This window comes from Rhipicephalus microplus, chromosome 2, assembly GCF_043290135.1.
Source record: "Rhipicephalus microplus isolate Deutch F79 chromosome 2, USDA_Rmic, whole genome shotgun sequence".
Classification (NCBI taxonomy): Eukaryota; Metazoa; Arthropoda; class Arachnida; order Ixodida; family Ixodidae; genus Rhipicephalus; species Rhipicephalus microplus.
This window is the reverse complement of record NC_134701.1, coordinates 189673564-189693082: the sequence shown is the minus strand read 5'-3', so window position 1 is coordinate 189693082 and position 19519 is coordinate 189673564. Positions and strand designations below refer to the sequence as shown.

Genomic DNA, 19519 nt, shown 5'->3' with positions numbered 1-19519 from the left:
GCAGGCAGGTAACCAAGGTAGCCGCTGGGTGTCGCCAACCTCGCAATTTGCGTCAATGTCCGCGGGGCTGCCAGCAAGTCGTAGAGCTTTCGCTGTACTTTTACGCGCATGCGGCGAGGCGGGACGCATAATCTTGTGCTTATAGTCTGATTTTAAGCTCATAATACAAACAGCATACGTACTTAATACGCCCTGAAGTGCATATTGTGTGTTTGAGATTCCACGTACTCAGATGAACTGACGTTAGCCACCGTATTGACGCGCCTGTATCAACGCTAATTGCTTGTGTTTGTAGCACATTATAAAAAAAAAAGAAAGTATAAGATTAATTTTAGAAAGTTCAGACTCTCGCTCGATAACACCTGTGTTGCAGTTTTGCAATATATTATATTGCTACGTGCTAGTGCATAGAGACGAAGAAGAAGACAGGCGCGAGCTAATCTCTGTGGCTAGCGCTGCTCGCTTAACCGGGTGTAAATACATCTCTGACTACCCCTCCGAGTCGGTCTCCTTCTCGTAACAATATTTACGGTAACTTTTGCGCTGGCCTGAAAAGCCCATGACGAAAAAAAAAAAATGGGGGAGGAGAGCGAGGGTGCAATTAACAAATGATGCGGCCACGTAACCACAAGAAACGTTCGCCTGTGTTCGTAACCGTCATAAGCGACTACTCATCAGGCAAGTCTTCCTCTGGGCTGCAGGTGCGCTTTGGGGGGACACGCATATTAACAACAGCCAGGGGTGGATTACGGCGGCACTATGGTATGCACCAGTCTTGTTGACTAAGGCTATTTGAGCGCCGCCATAATCCACCCTTGGCTGTTGTTAATATCAGTTTCCTCAAAATAATTTTGGGAAACTGTACCGCACTGCCGAGGCTGTAAAGTCAGTATTTAGTTATTGTGTGATACTATGGTGCATGCATAAGAACTGATTTAGGGCTTTAGTTACTCATAAAATTAATGTAAATAGCCTAATTTACACAATGAACAAACAATCCGCTAGATGGGGGCATGAAGTAGAAGTGGTGATGTGTTGGTACTCATGTTTCCTCAACATGCGTAGTGTCACATTTTTAGGAAAGCCTCGCCCTATTCTGCCCTGCCATAATTTAACTCTCGGCACCGAATAGAGTTCCAAGTAAGCCCCTATTCCTCATAACTTTTCGCATTTTTTCCAATAGTGCATGTCTATGGCGGCTGCAGTGCTTGATATAAAAAGATGGCAGTCAAAAACAACTCTCACAGCACCAGTGCTGTGAGCAGTAACAGTCATGTTTTGAACAGAGGGGGCGGGGGGGGGGGGGGGGGGTCAACTCTACCTCATGTTCGCACCTGAATTCGTATGTGTAATTGTGTGCAAGAAAATTAAAAACCATCAAGAGGGGCAGGGGTGTTGAACCTTCCCCCACCTATACTACTCGAACCGGGGTGCATCACCATTTCAGGTCCAGTAAAAGCTCGTTAATTTGAATCCTCAAACTGCAAAATTGTTAAAATTATGTGGAGCTGAATTAGAGGGCAAGCACGAGAATGAAGACATTGCACCACACTACATCGGCACAGCTTAAGCAAACCATCTCTGGATTCCTTGCCGTAAATTAGGACATACTAAAGGCTTGTGGCAGGCGATTTCGTATATTGAATTCTTGGAGATCTAACAGAAAACAATTCATCAGTCAGTGATATGCCAAAACCAAGCAGAAAAATTCGTTCATGTGAGCAGCGAGCCTTAATGTCAAAATATCTGTACTCCAAACAGGTTTAGTTACATGGCAAAGTTGGCTCAATTACTAAGGTAATCAGTAATCTGTATTAGCTTGCACTTCTGTTGCAACTCCGCAAGCATTGTTTGCAGCTTGGCCAAGAGCTCCAGTGCAGCGACCCAATTCTCATCAGCAGAAAAATGCTGCCGTTTTGTTGTTTTGCACCTCCAGTAGATATGGTTTGATTCTGCAAAACGTTGCGATCTGCGCAGATTTCTGCGAAAAGCGATCTAATCTAAGCGACTCCCAGTTCAAATTAACTGTTGTGGATGGTGATGCATTCGAATCTTGAGAGTATTTCCCATAGAAATATACACGGTTGTGCCAGGGCCAGAGCATTAGTTGAATTAACAAATTTCAAATTGATAAAATTTTACAGTATGTGTAATCTCACGTGTACGATAAAGCCGATGGCATACATTTGTATATAAAGCTTAATGAGTCAGCAAAAAATAAGCAAAGATTCTCATAAAGCTGCAAGGCACACAGTGACAGACACTAAAACAAAAAGAAGAAAAGATACACAGTTCTCTTACCTGCACATGTTTTACCTGGTCATTTATCCATACTGATCCATGATATAAAAAAAGGAGGGGTCAGATGGTTTGTCTTGGCATTGGACACCTTCTTTTATATTAACTAACAACACATTGCAAGTTGGTAGAACCACACATGCTGAAGTACTGTCACTCATGCTGAAGTACTGTGCTGCCAATATAAGTTCACAACAGCGCTAACTTGGACACGAGGTCCGGCATAAGCCAACAGACAGCAATAGTTCAACAATTTTATTGCATAAAACAATGTTAAAGTCGGGAAACAAACGTGAGATTGCACAACCGAGGAGATCTCAATTTTCTTTAAATTAAGGAAGACTATCGGTACAAAATTCAGTATCAGCTAGAATAGCACCTCGGCTTTGCCTCGGTGTGTAAGGCACATGCTGATTTTCACTCTGCTTTTGCAGGCAACAAGTGAAAATGCATAACTCACAGAGTCTTAAGTATTCATACAGGGAATGTGCTGTTTCACTATAATGTAGGAGCCATAATGTTTCACCCGAGTTTCCTATTTCAGGCAAAGTAAACCATGTAATAGTTAAAATCTTTACAACAGAATATTTATATTTTAAATCTGTTTAACAGTAGGCAAACAAAATGGCAAGGCAGGAACTCGGATGACATCAGCTGCCATTGTCACAGCAACAGCAACAACACACACGCATATATCCTTTGTACAATAAAACTTAATCTACGCACAGAGTGGCAAGATAAAAATTATACATTCATTTTGATCTTGATGTCACGGACTTCGACTTGAAGGGCCCTGAAACGAAACACAGCCAGCATTCAGCAGACAACACACACTAACAAAAGTCAGCAAGCATTTGGAATGCTAACTTGTAATAAATTATATCTCAGTTTCACATACCAAAACCACCATATGATTATGAGAGATGCCCTAATGGAGGCTGACGATTTATATGTGGGGTTTAACGTCCCAAAACCACCATATGATTATGAGAGACAACGTAGTGGAGGGCTCCGGAAATTTCGACCACCTGGGGTTCTTTAACGTACACCCGGATCTGAGCACACGAGCCTCAGCATTTTTGCCTCCATCGAAAATGCAGCCGCCGCAGCCGGGATTCGATCTCGCGACCTGCGGGACAGCAGCCTTAGCCACTAGACCACCGTGGCAGGGCGCCCTAGTGGAGATCTCCGAAAATTTTGACCATCTGGTGCACTGACATGGCATAGTACACGGACCTCTACAACTTCGCATCCGTCAAAATTGCTACCGCCACGGCCGGAATCGAACCCGCAACCCTTGTGTAAGCAGTCGGGCATCGTAGCCACTGTTCCGCCAAGGCCAACAACAATGCTGATTTGGTTTACACCTTCTATGTACGGCCTGAGAAACAACATGAGTGTCAAAGTATAATATATTTCGATGCAGCTTTCGACAAAAAATGTCTCAACATGCCTTACACTCAGGCAGCCTTCAAAGAGAGTAGAATGAAATGTTGAAGAGCCTGTAATAAAGATTCTTAAGGATAGAAAACTTAACAAGAGCTCTTTCTCTCTATTCAAACAGATACAGCAACTAATGACTACAGCTCCGATTAGCTTACACTCGACTTCTACAAAATGAAAAAAGTTAGAGGGGTTCAAATATTCAATTCGCACCAGAGTTTCACTATTCAAACTATTCGAACTTCCCAAAGACATGAACAGTTAACATCCAATTGGCAGTAGCCCCGCCATATTTTCAATACGCTTCACCCTATCGCACTCCCGTACTGCAGCAAAGCTGCCCTTCAAGCACTGCTACAGTTGCAAGTGTATTGACTCGAGGAAACACTGGTTCCAACATGGAAATGATAGATGTGGCAGAGGTGGGGGCTCAATGCTGTTTTAAAGCTGAAATATGGAAAATACTTTTTTTGTACCACATTATGTACACAATTGCAATTTGACCTCTACATTGCCTCATTCTCGATCAGACAACTATGAAACACCACCCCTCCAGCACTTCATCAGCCTAGATGGTAGAGCTACTCTCACATTGCTTTCTCATAAGAATATTATTAGGTATCCTCTCCAACTTTTTTCTGCTATTTCACATCGAAGCATATGAAAAATATTTAGGCAATATTCAACAAAAATACAAAAAAAATTCGATTCACACTCGCACTTCGATATTCTAATTCATTTCAAACCCGAAATATTGTCATTTGCACAACTCTAAACAAAATTCATGCATGTGAACTGACATATGTATTTGCTTGCTCATTTCTTGTTTCCAGGAAAATTAAATTTCTTGACACTTCGGCTTGCACTTAAACTGCTTATAATATTGGGCTGAAATTAGCAGCTCACGGGGCACAGAGCTTACACTCGATGCAATACTTGCAAATCTATGACAACTTTCGTTTAACACACACTTTTGCTCATCTGCTACCTAAATCAAGCTGTGGTGATTAAAAAAAAACACAAACTCTAAAAGAATCTTAAGCACAAAGGTTCACTGTAGGTGTTAGAACAAAAAAACTTCGTGTCGAATTTATGGCATTTCCCGAGCCAAAACCACGATAACATTATGAGGCCACTGTATTAGCAGCGCAGCTTTGGAATAATTTTGACCACCTTGGGTATGTAAACGTTCACCTAAATCTGTGCACATGGGTGTTCTCACATTTTGTCCTTGCCAAAATAGGGACCACTGTAACAGCACATTGAATTTGCATACTCAAGCTGTTGAGTTGTACAATAAAAGACCGTCAAGACTTCGGCGGACCGAAATAAATGTTTGCATTAACTGAATTCTAAATTACCGAAAGAATCATGAAAACAAACGCCTATTATGTCAATGCTCTCATTTTCTGAGGAATACGTAAATGATGCCCTTGCTAAGCATAATAGCAGTTGAAAACCTGCAATTTCCCCCACTTAAGACTTTGTCCACATTGTGACTGAAGACCTGCCTGTTCTAACATGAAGAGTGCTAACCTGAAATTAACCAGAAACACCATTATCATCGTTACTGTAATGTGCACGCTTATGGCATTGGCGATGCAGACTGCGCCGCCTCATTTCGGTAGTCTGTGAACACCATTTTCGCTCCTGTGTGTTGTAAACTTCCAGCGCTTCGAGCTCGGTGCACTTTGAGAATTGTCTGAATTAACCAGGTTGCAGCCAACTATAACCAAATTAGCAAGAATTTAATGCCATTAAGCAATGCACATCCTGGCTGGGATGAGGGAACACACCTGAATCGTCTAATTTTCCAAATTAACGAGTGTAGAATTCACTATCTTTTGCTGCACTCAAGAGCGTCCCGTTACCTGCTGGGCAAAGAACTTTTACACAAGATCTCCTTTAGGTTCACGTAGAATCATCAGAAACGGTGCGTATATGGCTTCATCGTAAAAAACGGCGAGAGCACACGGAATAGGAAAAACTGCACCTCTTTTCCTGTAGGACTTTCTTGTCTCGTGTGCCCACACTTTTTTACGATGAAGCCATACCAACAAGCTGATGTTTGTACCCTTTTAAAGTGTATATCGGTTTTCTCGACAGCGCAATGAGCCACTGCAGGGGACAACACGCACTGATACACACCTATGTAGCTCAGCAGAACAGGTAGGAAGATGAGCCCATGAGCAGCTCCCACCAGCACAATGGACAGGTACATGCGGAAGTAGAAAACTCTGAACAGCTGCGACTTCGAAAAGGCCAGCACCACGACACCACCAAACTTTGTCAGCGTGATGCCCGACAGCACCTGCAAACACCACGCGCGAGTACTGTTAGTTACCGTAAGCAGCGCGCACGCTTAGATGTCTTGGTATGTGTAAGAGGAAACACCTAAGCAAGCTCAATGAACAGATCTCGCGATCGTTAATATACATGCTCATGGCATCAATAACAATACTCATAGGCAGCTCAATTACAAACAAGAACACCAGTGAACACCAGCAATTTATGCAACAAACAACTTGCATTACATCACATGAAATGGCAATGTCATCAAGTTCCTCCTCCAGAAGATGCTCAGCAAGACTTGGTTCTTGGCTGTGGAAACTTCATCTACCATTTCGCAAAGCTCCTAGCATGCACAATTTTTAATGGTAGCACATTAAGAATCACTGCTAGCATGTTTGTACTGCTCTAAGCATGTCTGCTTTGACCAATAAAAGATGAAGGCCTACTATCGCTACTAACTAAAATAGATGACATGAAATTCAAGCAATGTTACATGTCTATCTGCGCTTGAAGGCTCTCTGACAGCGAAGTTTTCCTTTAAGCTATTTTACAGTAACTTGTAGCTTTGCATCTGGTAATCCCAAAATTGAATCGTAAGTGCTCTAATAGATCGTGTAATTAATGATTGCATCGTTGATTTAGAATGATGTTGCATCAGTTCGATACACCCACCTAAATACCATAAAAAACTAGCACCCCAGAGCAGGGGAGAGCCAGAGTCTAAGTGCACTCAAGCTTCAGTAATGCTGAACACACTGTTATGAAATTGGGGGACCCGCCGGCAGTTAAGGATGGAACAATGTGGGTGCTTTCAGCGTGTCCCTCGCAGAAAAGAAAAAGAAAAGCATTCCTGGTGTAAGCAGCCGAAACCACTTTGAGAGCAGCTCGATAACACAGTGAGAGGGGTGACAATAGTCCTCGCCAAGCGTTAGTTGGGGTATCGCGCATTCCCTGCACATGTTCTCAGACGGCAACAATACTCGCCTTACTTCTGGAACGTCGCATGCGGCCTCTGTCTACGTCAAATCGGAGAAGATATTGATTGGTGCTGATTAACTCATATGACCACCCACCCTCACTTTAAAACCAAATTAAAATATCTTATAGGCAACGTTTGTCACTAATAATCTGTCATCATAAGTGCCCCAGTATGCGGGACTCTCAAACAATACAAGCATCTCGAGCTTCCAAATTTAGTGTTAGCTAAAATTTTGTTGGCCTTAATTCTATGAATTTAATGAAAACCAACAGATAATGAAACTAAGCAAGGTGTAGGCAACATTAATTGTACCATTTTAAGTGTATTGTAGTAATTGTGATACAGATGTGAAGAAATCGAAGCGGATGAAAAGACAACTTGTCATTGGCAGAGACCAAAGATGCAACTTTCAAATCTGAAGGTTGCAGGTTCAATTCCTCCCGACAGCGAGTTCGCAATTACTACAATACACTTAAAAACAGTAAAATTGACCATATACCTTCCTTCGCTTCATTATCAGCTGTTTCTCATTAAGAATGGATCAAACAAAGAAACGATCCCTCAAAATTGCCTTCCTTCATTCATTCTATCAAAGAATATGAGAATAAAGCTGCTCCAAGCGGATGGAATGTGCTGGCTTACAACACACAGAAAGTTGAAAACTTAAGTGCTTTTTTCAGTTCACCATAAAAAAGTTATCCTCACAATATTAAACAGAAAGTTGGGTCATAATTACTTTCAAAATGACACCAGCAGCACTAGTAAGCTGTCACTAGGTGACTCACTACCGCATTAGTGATGTGAACTGTAAAAAGCACATGCTATCACTTGCCCTTTCTTTTATTTATATGTAATTATTACATTCATTCCGGTTTTGTTGATTTTTAATCACAAAGAATATTAAAGTAAACCTGTTCACTCAGTAGCTGTCAGCAGGACATAGCTTAGAATCAACGTCCACTCACCGAGCTCCCCATTGTTGCTAGAGACTCTTCAGATCGCGAGACACGACAGGGCTGTCCACTCACGAGGAAAGCCCGGACAATGTGGGAGCAGAACTCCACAGATATGCCGACAGCCTGGGTTGACAACAACATAAAAAGAAAAGGAATGTGGCAATATTTCAACAGGTAAGACGTGCGGCAACAAGAAACGAAGACTGGACAACACTACTGAATGCCAAATGATGCCAAGAGAAGCTGCTGAGTAAGACACTAAAGTTAGGTAGAAATGGGAGTCTAATCTCTTCATCAATTTCCATTTTGTTCTTTAGTGTTCATAAGTGACCCAACATGCCACAAAAGACAAAGTTGGCACAGAGAACAGCAATAAAGCATGACTGTCCTCACAGTCCACAGCAAACTAGGAACTTGCTTATGCCTAGTTTTCAATGCCAAGAAATCAAACATAAGCAAACGATTTAATATATTTGATATGCTAAACTATAGGCATTCATCGATTGTGCAGGTATCCTGGTGCTTCAAGCTAGCACTCGCCAGGGTGTGAAGGCAGAAGAATTAAATCCCCCAGCTTTAATAATAAATTGATGGAGTGGTGCCTCATCACTTCTAGTAAAGCCGTTCTTGAAAAGGCACAGAAAGGCCAGATGATTGGCACTTGGAAGACGTGCAGCATGGTTTGCTGGTATACTTGCATGAATCGCACATTATTTTTTTAGAACTACGAACACAGCAAAGAGGCTGATTTTATATTACTATAAAAGAAATGCACTAATAAATGTAATCCTTTTCTTTTTATTTACAAATGTGCTGCAACCTCGGCCACAAGACATTTGCGGAACAGAAAAGCTACCATTTGGCTGTTAAGAAAGGGCGCACAAAAGATACACCTTTGCAAGGAAGTAAATATTTAACAAAGCAGACAGGATGCAACAGTGACGTATGGTGGCGTGCATTTGCATGGACCAACGCATGGCAGCCTCCGTTGAGTTACGCAGTATGGTACTAATCCTCAAGAAAGACTTAGCAGCACTGAAAAAGTGCACAGACGAAAGGGAGGCGACATGAACTAGTGCCGACTTCCAACTGATTTTCAATTCAGGAAAGGTACACATACACAGTGTAAAACTGCACTGTGAAAAAAGAACATGAGACAAGCTTCGCACATAAAGGCTAAAAGGCGACAGAGTTAACAAGTTCAAAATGCCATCTGCATAAAATAGATAATAATCTACTTCCTCCTTGCAAAAATCAGTGGAAGACATGGTGCTGGATGCCTTCCCCAAACAGACAATCTGGGCCGCCTCTACATTCTCTAAGTAAAGCGTATCACGACTTCCGGAAATCACTTCTGTTTGATTGTAAGAAGGAATGCAACCACCCTTTGTGCCATGCGGCAAGAAACAGGTCTGCCAAACTTCAAAATGCGTGGCAACTCCGAACAGGGTAGCGTGCATTGCAGGGGGTGTGGTTGGGGGGGGGGAGTGTTTATGTTAATAAGAAGGAAAAGAAGAGAAAAGTGAGCCCCGTAACAGTCTGCATCAGGGTGTGACACCTCAACAGTAGCTCACAAGGGATGGGGGTGAGGAGGGATTAAAAGGATAGGAATGAAGGTGTAGAGAGAAAGAGATGCGCTAAGCCAGCGAGCGAGAACATATTGAGGGTATAGGAGAGATAGGAAAGATGAAAACACGGTCACAGGAGTCTGAGGACAGGGCACCACTTGCGAGAGCTCTAGTTGGCGTCGGGAGATGGCGTAGAGCAAGTCCAGTAGGTCAGAGCTACGCTGTCGTCGGAGATCGGCGTCAGGAGATGACGTAGGGAGAGCCCAGTCTGCCAGAGCTACGCTGACGTCGGAGATCGCGAGGGCACAACCGGTCGGCACGGAATACAGCGAGCGAAAAGACCAGGGGGTGTGGTTGCATTCCTGCTTACAATGAAACTGAAGTTATTTTCAGAAGTAGCTATACGCTCACTATTGAGATTATAGAGGCGGCCCAGACTGTTCGTTTGGGGGAGGCATGCAATTGATTTGCACAAGAAGGAAGCAGGATCTATGCAGATCGTGTTTTCCATGTTTTAACTTCGTCACCTGTTAGTCTTTAGGTGCAGTGCTTCTTATGTTCTTTTGTGCAGTGCAATTTTTGGACTACGCATATGTGTCTTCTCCAAAAAAAAATCAGTTGGAAGTCAACATTAGTCCATGTCGCCTACTTTTTGTCTGCCCGTGTTCTTTCCAAATTGTTGAAACGTTTAATTATAAATTACCGACTTTTCCAAATGCTCACATTAATGATTGTACTACACACTGCACGTTCCCATATCTGCTTAGAGACTGCGTACCATGCTAAAAAGAAAGAAAAATTACGGGAGATGGAGCAATAAACTTTAAGGAATATGAAAGTGAAAGCCTAACAGGACTCCTGGCACGTCGATTGGAGATCCGAGACCATGCAGCAATGTGCACAATGCGTGCGAGTGCACTTGGGGCATAGTGCCGCCATCTCCAGATAGTTCTATGGGTGCTGGGTGCTGCAGCTGGCATCCCCCTCCCTTCCAATGCTATGGTTGCCCTTTCCCTCAACTAATCGAGGGCAATCTATCCCTCTTTCTCAGAAAGTCTCTACCCTTTGCCCCTATCATAAGTAACACACAAGTGCACAACATGGCTTGTGATATATCATATATGAATTATGCGGCACACATGATTTTCTGTACCTCACAAGAGGTCCTTGCAACAGATAAGACTCACGCCTGGAAAGAACAACCTTCTATAAGTCAATGCTTACTAACGCTAATAGCAATGCATTCATTTCATTCATTAAATGGTCTGCCAAATTCGCATCTCAAATCATAGCTGCGCGAGTACTTCAGCAGAAGGATAGAGTGCTCACCATGACGAGGTTGACTAGAGAGATGGCGTTTAGTGCAATATCCCAGAAGTACATGATGCCCAGCAGGTCCACTATGATCATGACGATCGTGAGGCAGACAATCGCGGCCGCGTTCAGGTTCAGGTCGAGCAGCAGAAAGGTGATGCCAAAGATGCCCACCAGTGAGATGCTCAGGTGCACCGCAGACTCTGCCTTGATTGTCAGGTACTGCTCGTAGAACACGTGGAAGATGCTGTGTGTGTGCAAGAAGAGAGAACAAAGACGCAGGCCTTTAGTGAAACGTACAGAAGTGTGAAGTAAGCTGACTTAACTCGGATAGGGATCCACACAAAGCTTGGATTTGGCCAGCCTGTAAAGTTTTATCTTGCTGAACTAATTTCACCCAGTTAGTTTTGTCTTTTCATAACAGTTCGAGTAGCTTCCTCTTGCTAAAACAATGAACTGAGATATCCACATGTTCGAGCAATACAAGGACACAGAAAGAGCAACTTCAAAATACTGGACACGTGGTACACCTGCACTTCGGTCCTGAAAGAGAGAGCAGCTGTAGAAATATGTTAACCTGGCTGACCCAGATGCTGAGTGAAAAAGCCTGTAATGGTATATACGAAAAATGATAAAAACTGTAGGGGTTCATCTTTCTTTGTCACACACAACATTAATTAAAACAGAAGAAAGCACGTGGCATATTATTCCTAATAATTATAAATGTGAAGGAAGTAAAGTAGTTAAAAAGATAATTTGTCGCAGGCAAGGACTAGACCTACGACCTCCAAATTGCACATCTGAAGCTCGACTAACTGAGCTTTTCCTGGGATATATATGTGCATTTAAACGTGGGAGTGTTAGCACCGCTAGTAGCCATGATGGCGAGTGTGGAAAACTTTCTGCCGGCTGCCGTCACGAAGCACAGCACTGAAAGCCACTCGCAGGTTTAAATGCACACACATACCCCATGAAGTAGAAAGGTACCACAGCTGTAGCTCGGTTAGTAGAGAGTCGGAAGCGTTATTCAAAAGATTTCAGATTTGGTATCGCCAGAGGCAAGATATCTTTTTGCCCGCTTCACTTTCTTCACATTTAAATTATAACTACAAATTACATCCCATCTACTTTCCTTGGCTTTCTTGTCAGTTCTAATTGATGTTGTAATGGCATAGTGCCACAAACAGAATGGAACAAAAACATACATATATTTTTGTTACTTTAAATGAAGCTCTGCAACATTCGTTCCATGCCAAGTCAACATTAGGGTGAAGATTGACCTCATGTTTTATGACTTTTCCCACCTCAAAACTCCTAACCGACCTTGAACAGGTCAGACCAACTGGCCTTATCAGCCACCTTTATGCATGATCTTTTTCCACAAAGTAGAGAATAGCGCTGCCCATCTACTAAAGAGGACACTACGCTTCTCAAGCATTGCTGCAAAGTGTCCATGGAACGCAGTGGCCACTTTTGTCAAGAGTCAAGATGGATTGTTGATGGGAGATGTGATCAAGCATAACAGAAGTGAGTGACCTTTTCAGAGTTGCACAACTGCTTCCAAGAGCTACATCAATATTTTCAATTGCACACATAGGCGCATGCAGCGTATGGTCCAATTCCGTTGGGCAACTAAGGTAGTGGAAACAGTTACAGGTTAGAAAGTAATGCTGATGAAGACATGCATGTCTTAGAGGCAATGTACAGTGCAGTCCCTTATGAAAGAAAACCTATCTGAACAAAAGTTGTGGTACATTAAACATTAGCAATATGAGCAATGTCAATCTGGAATCACGTTGGGAATGGAATCACGTTGGGAATGTTTTTACTTGTTTTACAGCATACAGTATTCATTCCAGGTAATTGTGATACGCTGATTTCCTTTCCCACAATCACCAGTTTAGAAATACGTTTTGCTCCTAACACTATAGTACATAAAATATTTGATATTTCAAGAATAGCAAGCTGTACTAAAAAAATAATTCCATACTTGAAATTGAAACATCAAAATACATAAGCTGCGAAAGTTTCATTGACATCTACCCAAAAACAAAGTGATTTGCATTTCCAGCAGGGTCTCCTCGTAACTCTCGTGTTCTCTAATTACACAAAGCAAGGTTATACAGACCTATAAGGAAACACTGTGGCATTATGGGAGGACGAGGAAGCTTGGAGCTCGTGTGTGATGTTATCGGCCACAAATCGCGCCATCCTAAGCGCACGCGTGAAGTCGTCAGAGCCTGACAATGCTGTGTGATAAGTCATGAACTGCGTCGCTGAAAAAAAGAATGCATAAGCAAATGAGTTTCTGGACATCAAAATGAGCATAAGAAGACAGGTTAATAAGAATTTTTTTTAACTTCCACTTTACGACGTGTCAATGCTCCCTTTTCATATACATAACAGTGAAGACTCGTGCTCCGATTTCAGCTAATTATGCGCACTTCTTTTTAAACAACATTGTTTGAAATAATAATACACAGGATTTCATGTGCCAGAACTTCAATATGATTACGAGGAGGGCCGTAGAGGAGGGTTATGGAAATTTTGACGATTTGACGTTGTTCAACGTACATTGACATAACACAGTATACAAGCCTATGACATTTAAATTCCATCAAAATACAGCCACCAAGACCGAATCAAACCCAAGAGCTTCGAGTCAGCTGCCAAGCACTGTAACCTGCTACACCACCGCGGCAGACAACAGTCTTTTGGAAGTCTCAACATATTTATGGTACATCCAAAAATCGGATGACTCTTAAGCTTCAGCTTGAAGAGTTGAACTCGAGATAGACATTTGCATGCACGCATAACATGCACTATCGCCTTCCCTATCACTGACCTGGCTTTGCTCCTCGGCGTAGACCTAAACTGCGCCACATGAAAAGCCAAAATGCCCCTGCTCCAATCTTTATCATCACCCACCTCAAATTTTCACTTACAGCCAAAGACACCGCGCCACTGGCACCGACGGTAAAATGTCTGCAAAACGAGCTCATACTAATAGTAGCATACAATTAATTTCTTTATTTTCAAGCACGCCATAACATTTTTTATAGCGGGCTACTGTTTTTGGTTGTGTCTCTGCCCAAAGTTCTGCTTAAATAGTATGTTTTTTCCTAATAAAAAATAAAATGAAATGTATTCACATTGACGTGATTGCCCCAATTCCTGCGTACTTTGAAGTGTCACTGCCAAGAATAAGAGTTAAAAGCGCACCATATGCAAAATCTTCCCACTGCATCTTGGCACAGACACAGTTGATGCCACATCATAATTTTTCTTTTATTTTGCAACATTTTTCCAAACAGTTTGCGAAAATGTTTTAAATAACACAGTCACATGCTAGTAAACATCATAGTCTCACGTGTAAGCCTAGTCACTCGGCAGGCTGTGAGTTTTGAGTGTGTTCAAAGCTAGGGCTTTAATGACGGACAAAAATTAGAAGTGAACGAAAAAATGGCTGCCGATACACAAGTCAAAAGCATGGAAACTGCTTCCAGTTGAGTGAGCCTGGCCCGTATTTGACAAGCTTTTCATTGATAAACATCCCATTTACAGCACTGTAAAAGTAGCAAGAAGAAGGAAGACTCACCTCCGATACGAGAGCCGTTCTTGTAGATCTGCACTGCATTAGCATAGGCAGCATGACCCCTAGTAGTACGAAAAATAAAGGTTGCTTTATCAATGCACTGTTTGAGCAGTGCGTTCCATGAATGACACTGTGTAATCAATGACACAACAGCCAAAATCTAACAGCAACAAACTGCAGCGTGAGAGAGTTCTATTGACCAGTAATACTCGCACAAGAATTATGCATTGAATGAATATACGATTCAACTAGTGCTGTTGAACCACATACACACACAACACAACTAAGTAGTTGTGCTGCGCACACAACTAATTAAAAATCATTTTCACATTTTACCGAGTATACAGTATTAATATGTAACTATATCATTAATATCTACAGTTTCATATGCCAGAACCACGATACAATTGTGAGGAACGATGTGGTGGGACGCGTCGGAACTTTCGATCATCTGGTGTTCTTTAATGTGCACAGACATCACGCAGTACACGGGCCTCCAGCGCTTCTTCTCTATCAAAATATGACCACCGCGATCGGAATCGAGCCCGCAACCTTCGAGTCAGAAGCCGAGCACACTAACCGCTACACCACTGCGGCGACACGTGGTTAACAAGCTTCTGTAATAAACTGCAGATTACGGAGCACCACTAACTCAAATTGGAGAATCCAAGAGAGATGGTCAGCTTGTCAGAAACCCAGGACAGTTAGAAGCTGTAAACGATCAGGGTTTAGAAGAAAACATCAGACTCCTTTCAATGACATATCGCAAGCTTCACAACACCAGTTACAAAATTTTATGTTTGCTTGTCAGGCAGGTTATGATGACGATGATGGCCAGCAGAAAAGAAGTGCACTTTACATTTTCTCCAATTTTATGACTGAGTGGGCAAAGTCAATCAACTGTCAACATTAGTGTTTGAATACCAATAAGAAGCCGTATTTTCAAAACCCAGATAATATTAGGTTCAAGAGCAGTGTCATTCCTTGTTCAAAATACCCTCGTAGTCATGCCTATCTACCCATTGTCAATTAGTACTTAAAATTTTCATCTTCCTGTTAGCTCTTATCCTTTTTTGAATTTATAATGACAGACATATCGGCATAATACTACAGAAAACATCTAATGTGCTTGAGCTGGTGAAATAGGCAAAAGTAACAAAATGTGATACTAATCAACCAATATATTACTTAATTGACATGTATTATTACAGACACGTGAGCATGTTACGGCTGGCCTGGTATCACACATGTTACGTGCACCTTCACTTGTATCAGCCAGTCTACAATGTACGCCTGACTTTGAACAAAATTTGCATGCACAATGTGAGATTTTGTAAGCTGCCAGAGTTGCTTTCTTTAAATATTGTACTGCCAGAGTGTTTAAAATCTGTTTCGCTGCTGTGTTGCAGGGGTGTGGTTATCACGGTGTTGTATAGTTGCTGATGCAAGCACTTATAGTTTTGATGCGTTAATATTTCTCATCTAACTCATCAGGTGTTTGGCTGTTTCAGCACAAACAAGGAGTCTGTCATCTTTATTTAATTTAAACAACAATTTTTTTTTATCCTGGCTTCGGTTAGCACAATTTAGTTGATAAGTGGATTACCTGATGTGACAAATGTTACTCGCAAAATAAATTCATGTGTTCAGATGAATATAAATCGAAAATTACAGTCAATTATTAGTTATAGAGTGCATGCAGCAATGCAGAATAAAATGTTAGTGGTGGAGTAGTACTTGCATAACAGGAATCTTGAATCTAGTGTCATCTTCGAAATATCTCCTTTTGTAAATGTACTGCGAAATACATACACTGCGACCTCTGTTAACAGCTTATCAAAGACATACATCAAGCTGTTTGAGATTATCGTAACTCTTATTTCAGTGCATAGTGCCACATATTTAATGGCCGGATATCGCTGTTTCACAAATACATGTCTACCATCTATTTTCACAATTGAAAGTACACCCTGAACTCGCTTATCGAAAATTGCTAAAAATTCTAAAATTAGTCATGCAAGGGACATTAACCTCTTCCATTATCAATGTGAACAAACCAAATTTCAGGCTCTATACAACTTCCAAACAAAAAAAAAAAAGAAAAACAGTATAGAGGACAGGTGCAACGACGAAGAGCTCCAACAACAATGAAAGGGCCGTGTCAGAGAATGGCATTGTGGAGCCCAGAATAGAGCTGTCAGCAGACTGAGAATCCCCCGTCTGTCTCTGGGATTTCTCACAGAACATTTTTCTAGGCTCTTTGAAAGCAGCTGCCGTGGAGAGGCGACGAGACAGAAGCGTTGATTTTGCTAACCAAATGACAGTGCTTCAGACATGCTGCTTCAATGAATAATGCAGAATAATGCTTCAGACAGCTTGACAAGTGAAGTGTTATACCTGCAGTAAATGAAAAAAGCAAGACTGTGGACTCTGTGCTTGGCTAATTATTTTAGAATATAAGACATTCATTTCATGAGGTAGTGAAGCTCATGAAGAGTGAGAGAAATTGCACTATATTCTACATTGCTGTGCTACTATATACATTTTAGCCAGTAATTGTGTGTGCTCCATTCAATAAAATGATGTACAGTTAAACCTGCTTATAATGAACCTCCGTATAACAAATTCCTCTATATAATGAAGTTTTTCTATTTCCTGCCGTTGCTCCATAGAAGCACATGTATTTGTGACGTCTATGTAACAAAGTAACAGTGGGAGACAACCTTGATATAAAGAATTTTCTCCACGGACAATCTAAAAATTTTACTCCGCATTTTGGTACGACTATGTATTTTCCGCGACTGCCCGCCACAGCCAAAGCTGCCAGGCGAGCACGTTCACTCATTATTGGGCGCGGATGGGTTAGCGCGAGACATGCAGACGGGCCCACACCCCACCAACCAACGTTGCTGTTCTCAGTGTGCCCCCCCCCCCCCTCCAAACAAAAAAAAAAAGAAAACTGCTTTTGCGCGTTGGCAGTACCACGCTTTTAGTTAGCGTCACATATGCGGAGCCGCACTGCACATAGGGGGTTCTTTACTGTATAGTTTTCCGCGGTGTCTGTGTCGTTCGTTTTTGACGCCGTGCGCGCGTGCATTCACTGCGCGCGCATGGTGCAGCCCCCGACGACATTCAGCTTTGCTTTTTTTTATTATTGCGATAACAATTATACGAACAGTCTCAGCTGGTTTTTTGCCATTACCATTTACCATATACAGTCGAGCCCACATGTAACGGCCCCACTTAAAACGAACTTTCGCTTAAAACGAACAACATCCACGTGACTGTGAAAATATACATTGGTTCAATGCCACAAAATCGCACTTACAACGAATATCTCCGCGCGCCACCGATCGGTTACAGCGAACAGGATCGGCGCTCAGCCGACTTTCCGGGAAACCACTTTCGTCCACCCATCAGGCATCAGCGAGGTGCCCATACATTTTTATTGTTGGGAGATGATTTAGACTCCAACCAAAAGTTTTGAAGAAACACGACGTTTCGAAACCGACTTGGTTCCTTCCTCAGGGGTGACTGCGGGAACTACGTAGCAGCGGCGTCTTCAAAGCACTCATCCTCATTATCCGCCCCCAGAGAATCGCGTGCCTTCGACTTTGACCGGAACGATTTCGTTTACTTGCCGGGCACACAAAGATCACTTCGCTCGCAGGACAGGCGCCGTATGCGAAAAGAGGGCGCTTTTCAAACACAGCGAAGTGACAATTGGGGCACATTGTTGGTTTGTACTCATATCGGTACCTGTGATTACTTTTCGTGCCTCGCTTTTGTTTAAACAGCACATTAAGTGTCGAGCAGTAAAAGGTGTTATTTAGCTCTCATCTTGTGTGTTGTTTCCTTGCATCATTTATGCATGAGCAGCGCGCTGCACGTTTCGATCTGCTTGCCGTTCTCAGCGTTAATTCCAAGCTGTTGCTATCGTATTCATTGCTTCGCCCTTGTGGCAAAACTGTGACTTTTCTTGATTTCTGACAACCGTGTCGTCACCACCAAGGGGATGTCAGATTAGGCACTGATGAAAACTCTAAGACCACGGTGACGACGAATATTCGGAGGTCGACTCGTCACGCGCTTCTGTCTTGCGCCGCACCGTGAGTATACAGACTGGTAGCTTTCGCGATTAGCAGATTAGTTCAAGCAACAACACGACAGCACGTTGAATGGAATGCAATGAACACAATAGCCAAAATTATAATGTTATAAGAAGTAAGGCTGGCAGCAACTCTTTTGGATTTGATATTGCGGAACTCCTACAAAACGCTGGTGTGAGAAAATATGGCTGCTCCAGGGAAAAGTGCTCTTTTTAAACAGTCCCTTCGCGTTAAAACCGCACTGATACTCGCCGAGATAGCAAGCGCACCAGCGATCGCCACCACCCTTAATATCCAAGTTCATTATTACTACTCGAGGGATTCCCCTCCCCGAGTTGTTACATGCTCGTTCAAGACAGGTGGTTGGTGGTTTACTTTCTGTTTGAGCATTCGACGGCAGTTCTAACACGCGGGAGATGTTATCTTATGCCCTTTCCAGGCAATAGGGATGGGCCAACTCATTTGATCGCTGCTTCAGCAGCGCTCGCGCACTTTTACCCACTCGTGAAAGTTACGATGTGCGGGGAATGTTATCGATTTGGGCTTGTTATGGCAAATGGCGGCCACGGCAAAAACCCGCTGAGAGTGTCCATATAATTTGTATCGCAATAATAACGCAGTTTTTTACTGTAAAATTAATGTTTTGGGTTAGCCCTGCCTTCAGTACCCCTTTTGTTTAGTTTGCACACTTGTTTTCTAATTTTTGATATCGAACCTGCATACAACGAAATCCTTTTTAGAACAATTTTTACCGGGAATGACTCAGTTTCGTTATATCCAGGTTCAACTGTAATAAAGGTGCTTTACAGTTTTGCTCTACTGAAGGTTTTTAAACAAGTTTTTACAAAAAGTAGTACAATCAACAAGAAGTCTAACAAAAAAAAACGGTGTTTGCAAAGGTGTCTTCATAATTTTCAAAGCTATTCATTATGGTGCTAAAGAAAAAAGAAAAGCTAGCCAAATAA

At 42.3% G+C, this 19519-nt stretch overlaps 1 protein-coding gene across 1 annotated transcript in view; it reads right to left on the bottom strand.

Annotated features, from left to right (window-relative positions):
• Nucleotides 1-2538: 2538 nt before the first annotated feature.
• Nucleotides 2539-19519, bottom strand: part of LOC119170532 (NPC intracellular cholesterol transporter 1-like) — a 63766-nt gene continuing 46785 nt past the window's right edge. Inside the window, exons 20-25 of the mRNA XM_037421719.2 lie at nt 14449-14507; nt 12979-13126; nt 10866-11097; nt 7978-8091; nt 5890-6052; nt 2539-3091 (exon numbers count right to left, since the gene is read on the bottom strand). Of these exons, the coding sequence (XP_037277616.2) occupies nt 3051-3091; nt 5890-6052; nt 7978-8091; nt 10866-11097; nt 12979-13126; nt 14449-14507 (757 nt within the window). The 3' untranslated portion in view covers nt 2539-3050. The remainder of the gene's footprint in view (nt 3092-5889; nt 6053-7977; nt 8092-10865; nt 11098-12978; nt 13127-14448; nt 14508-19519) is intronic.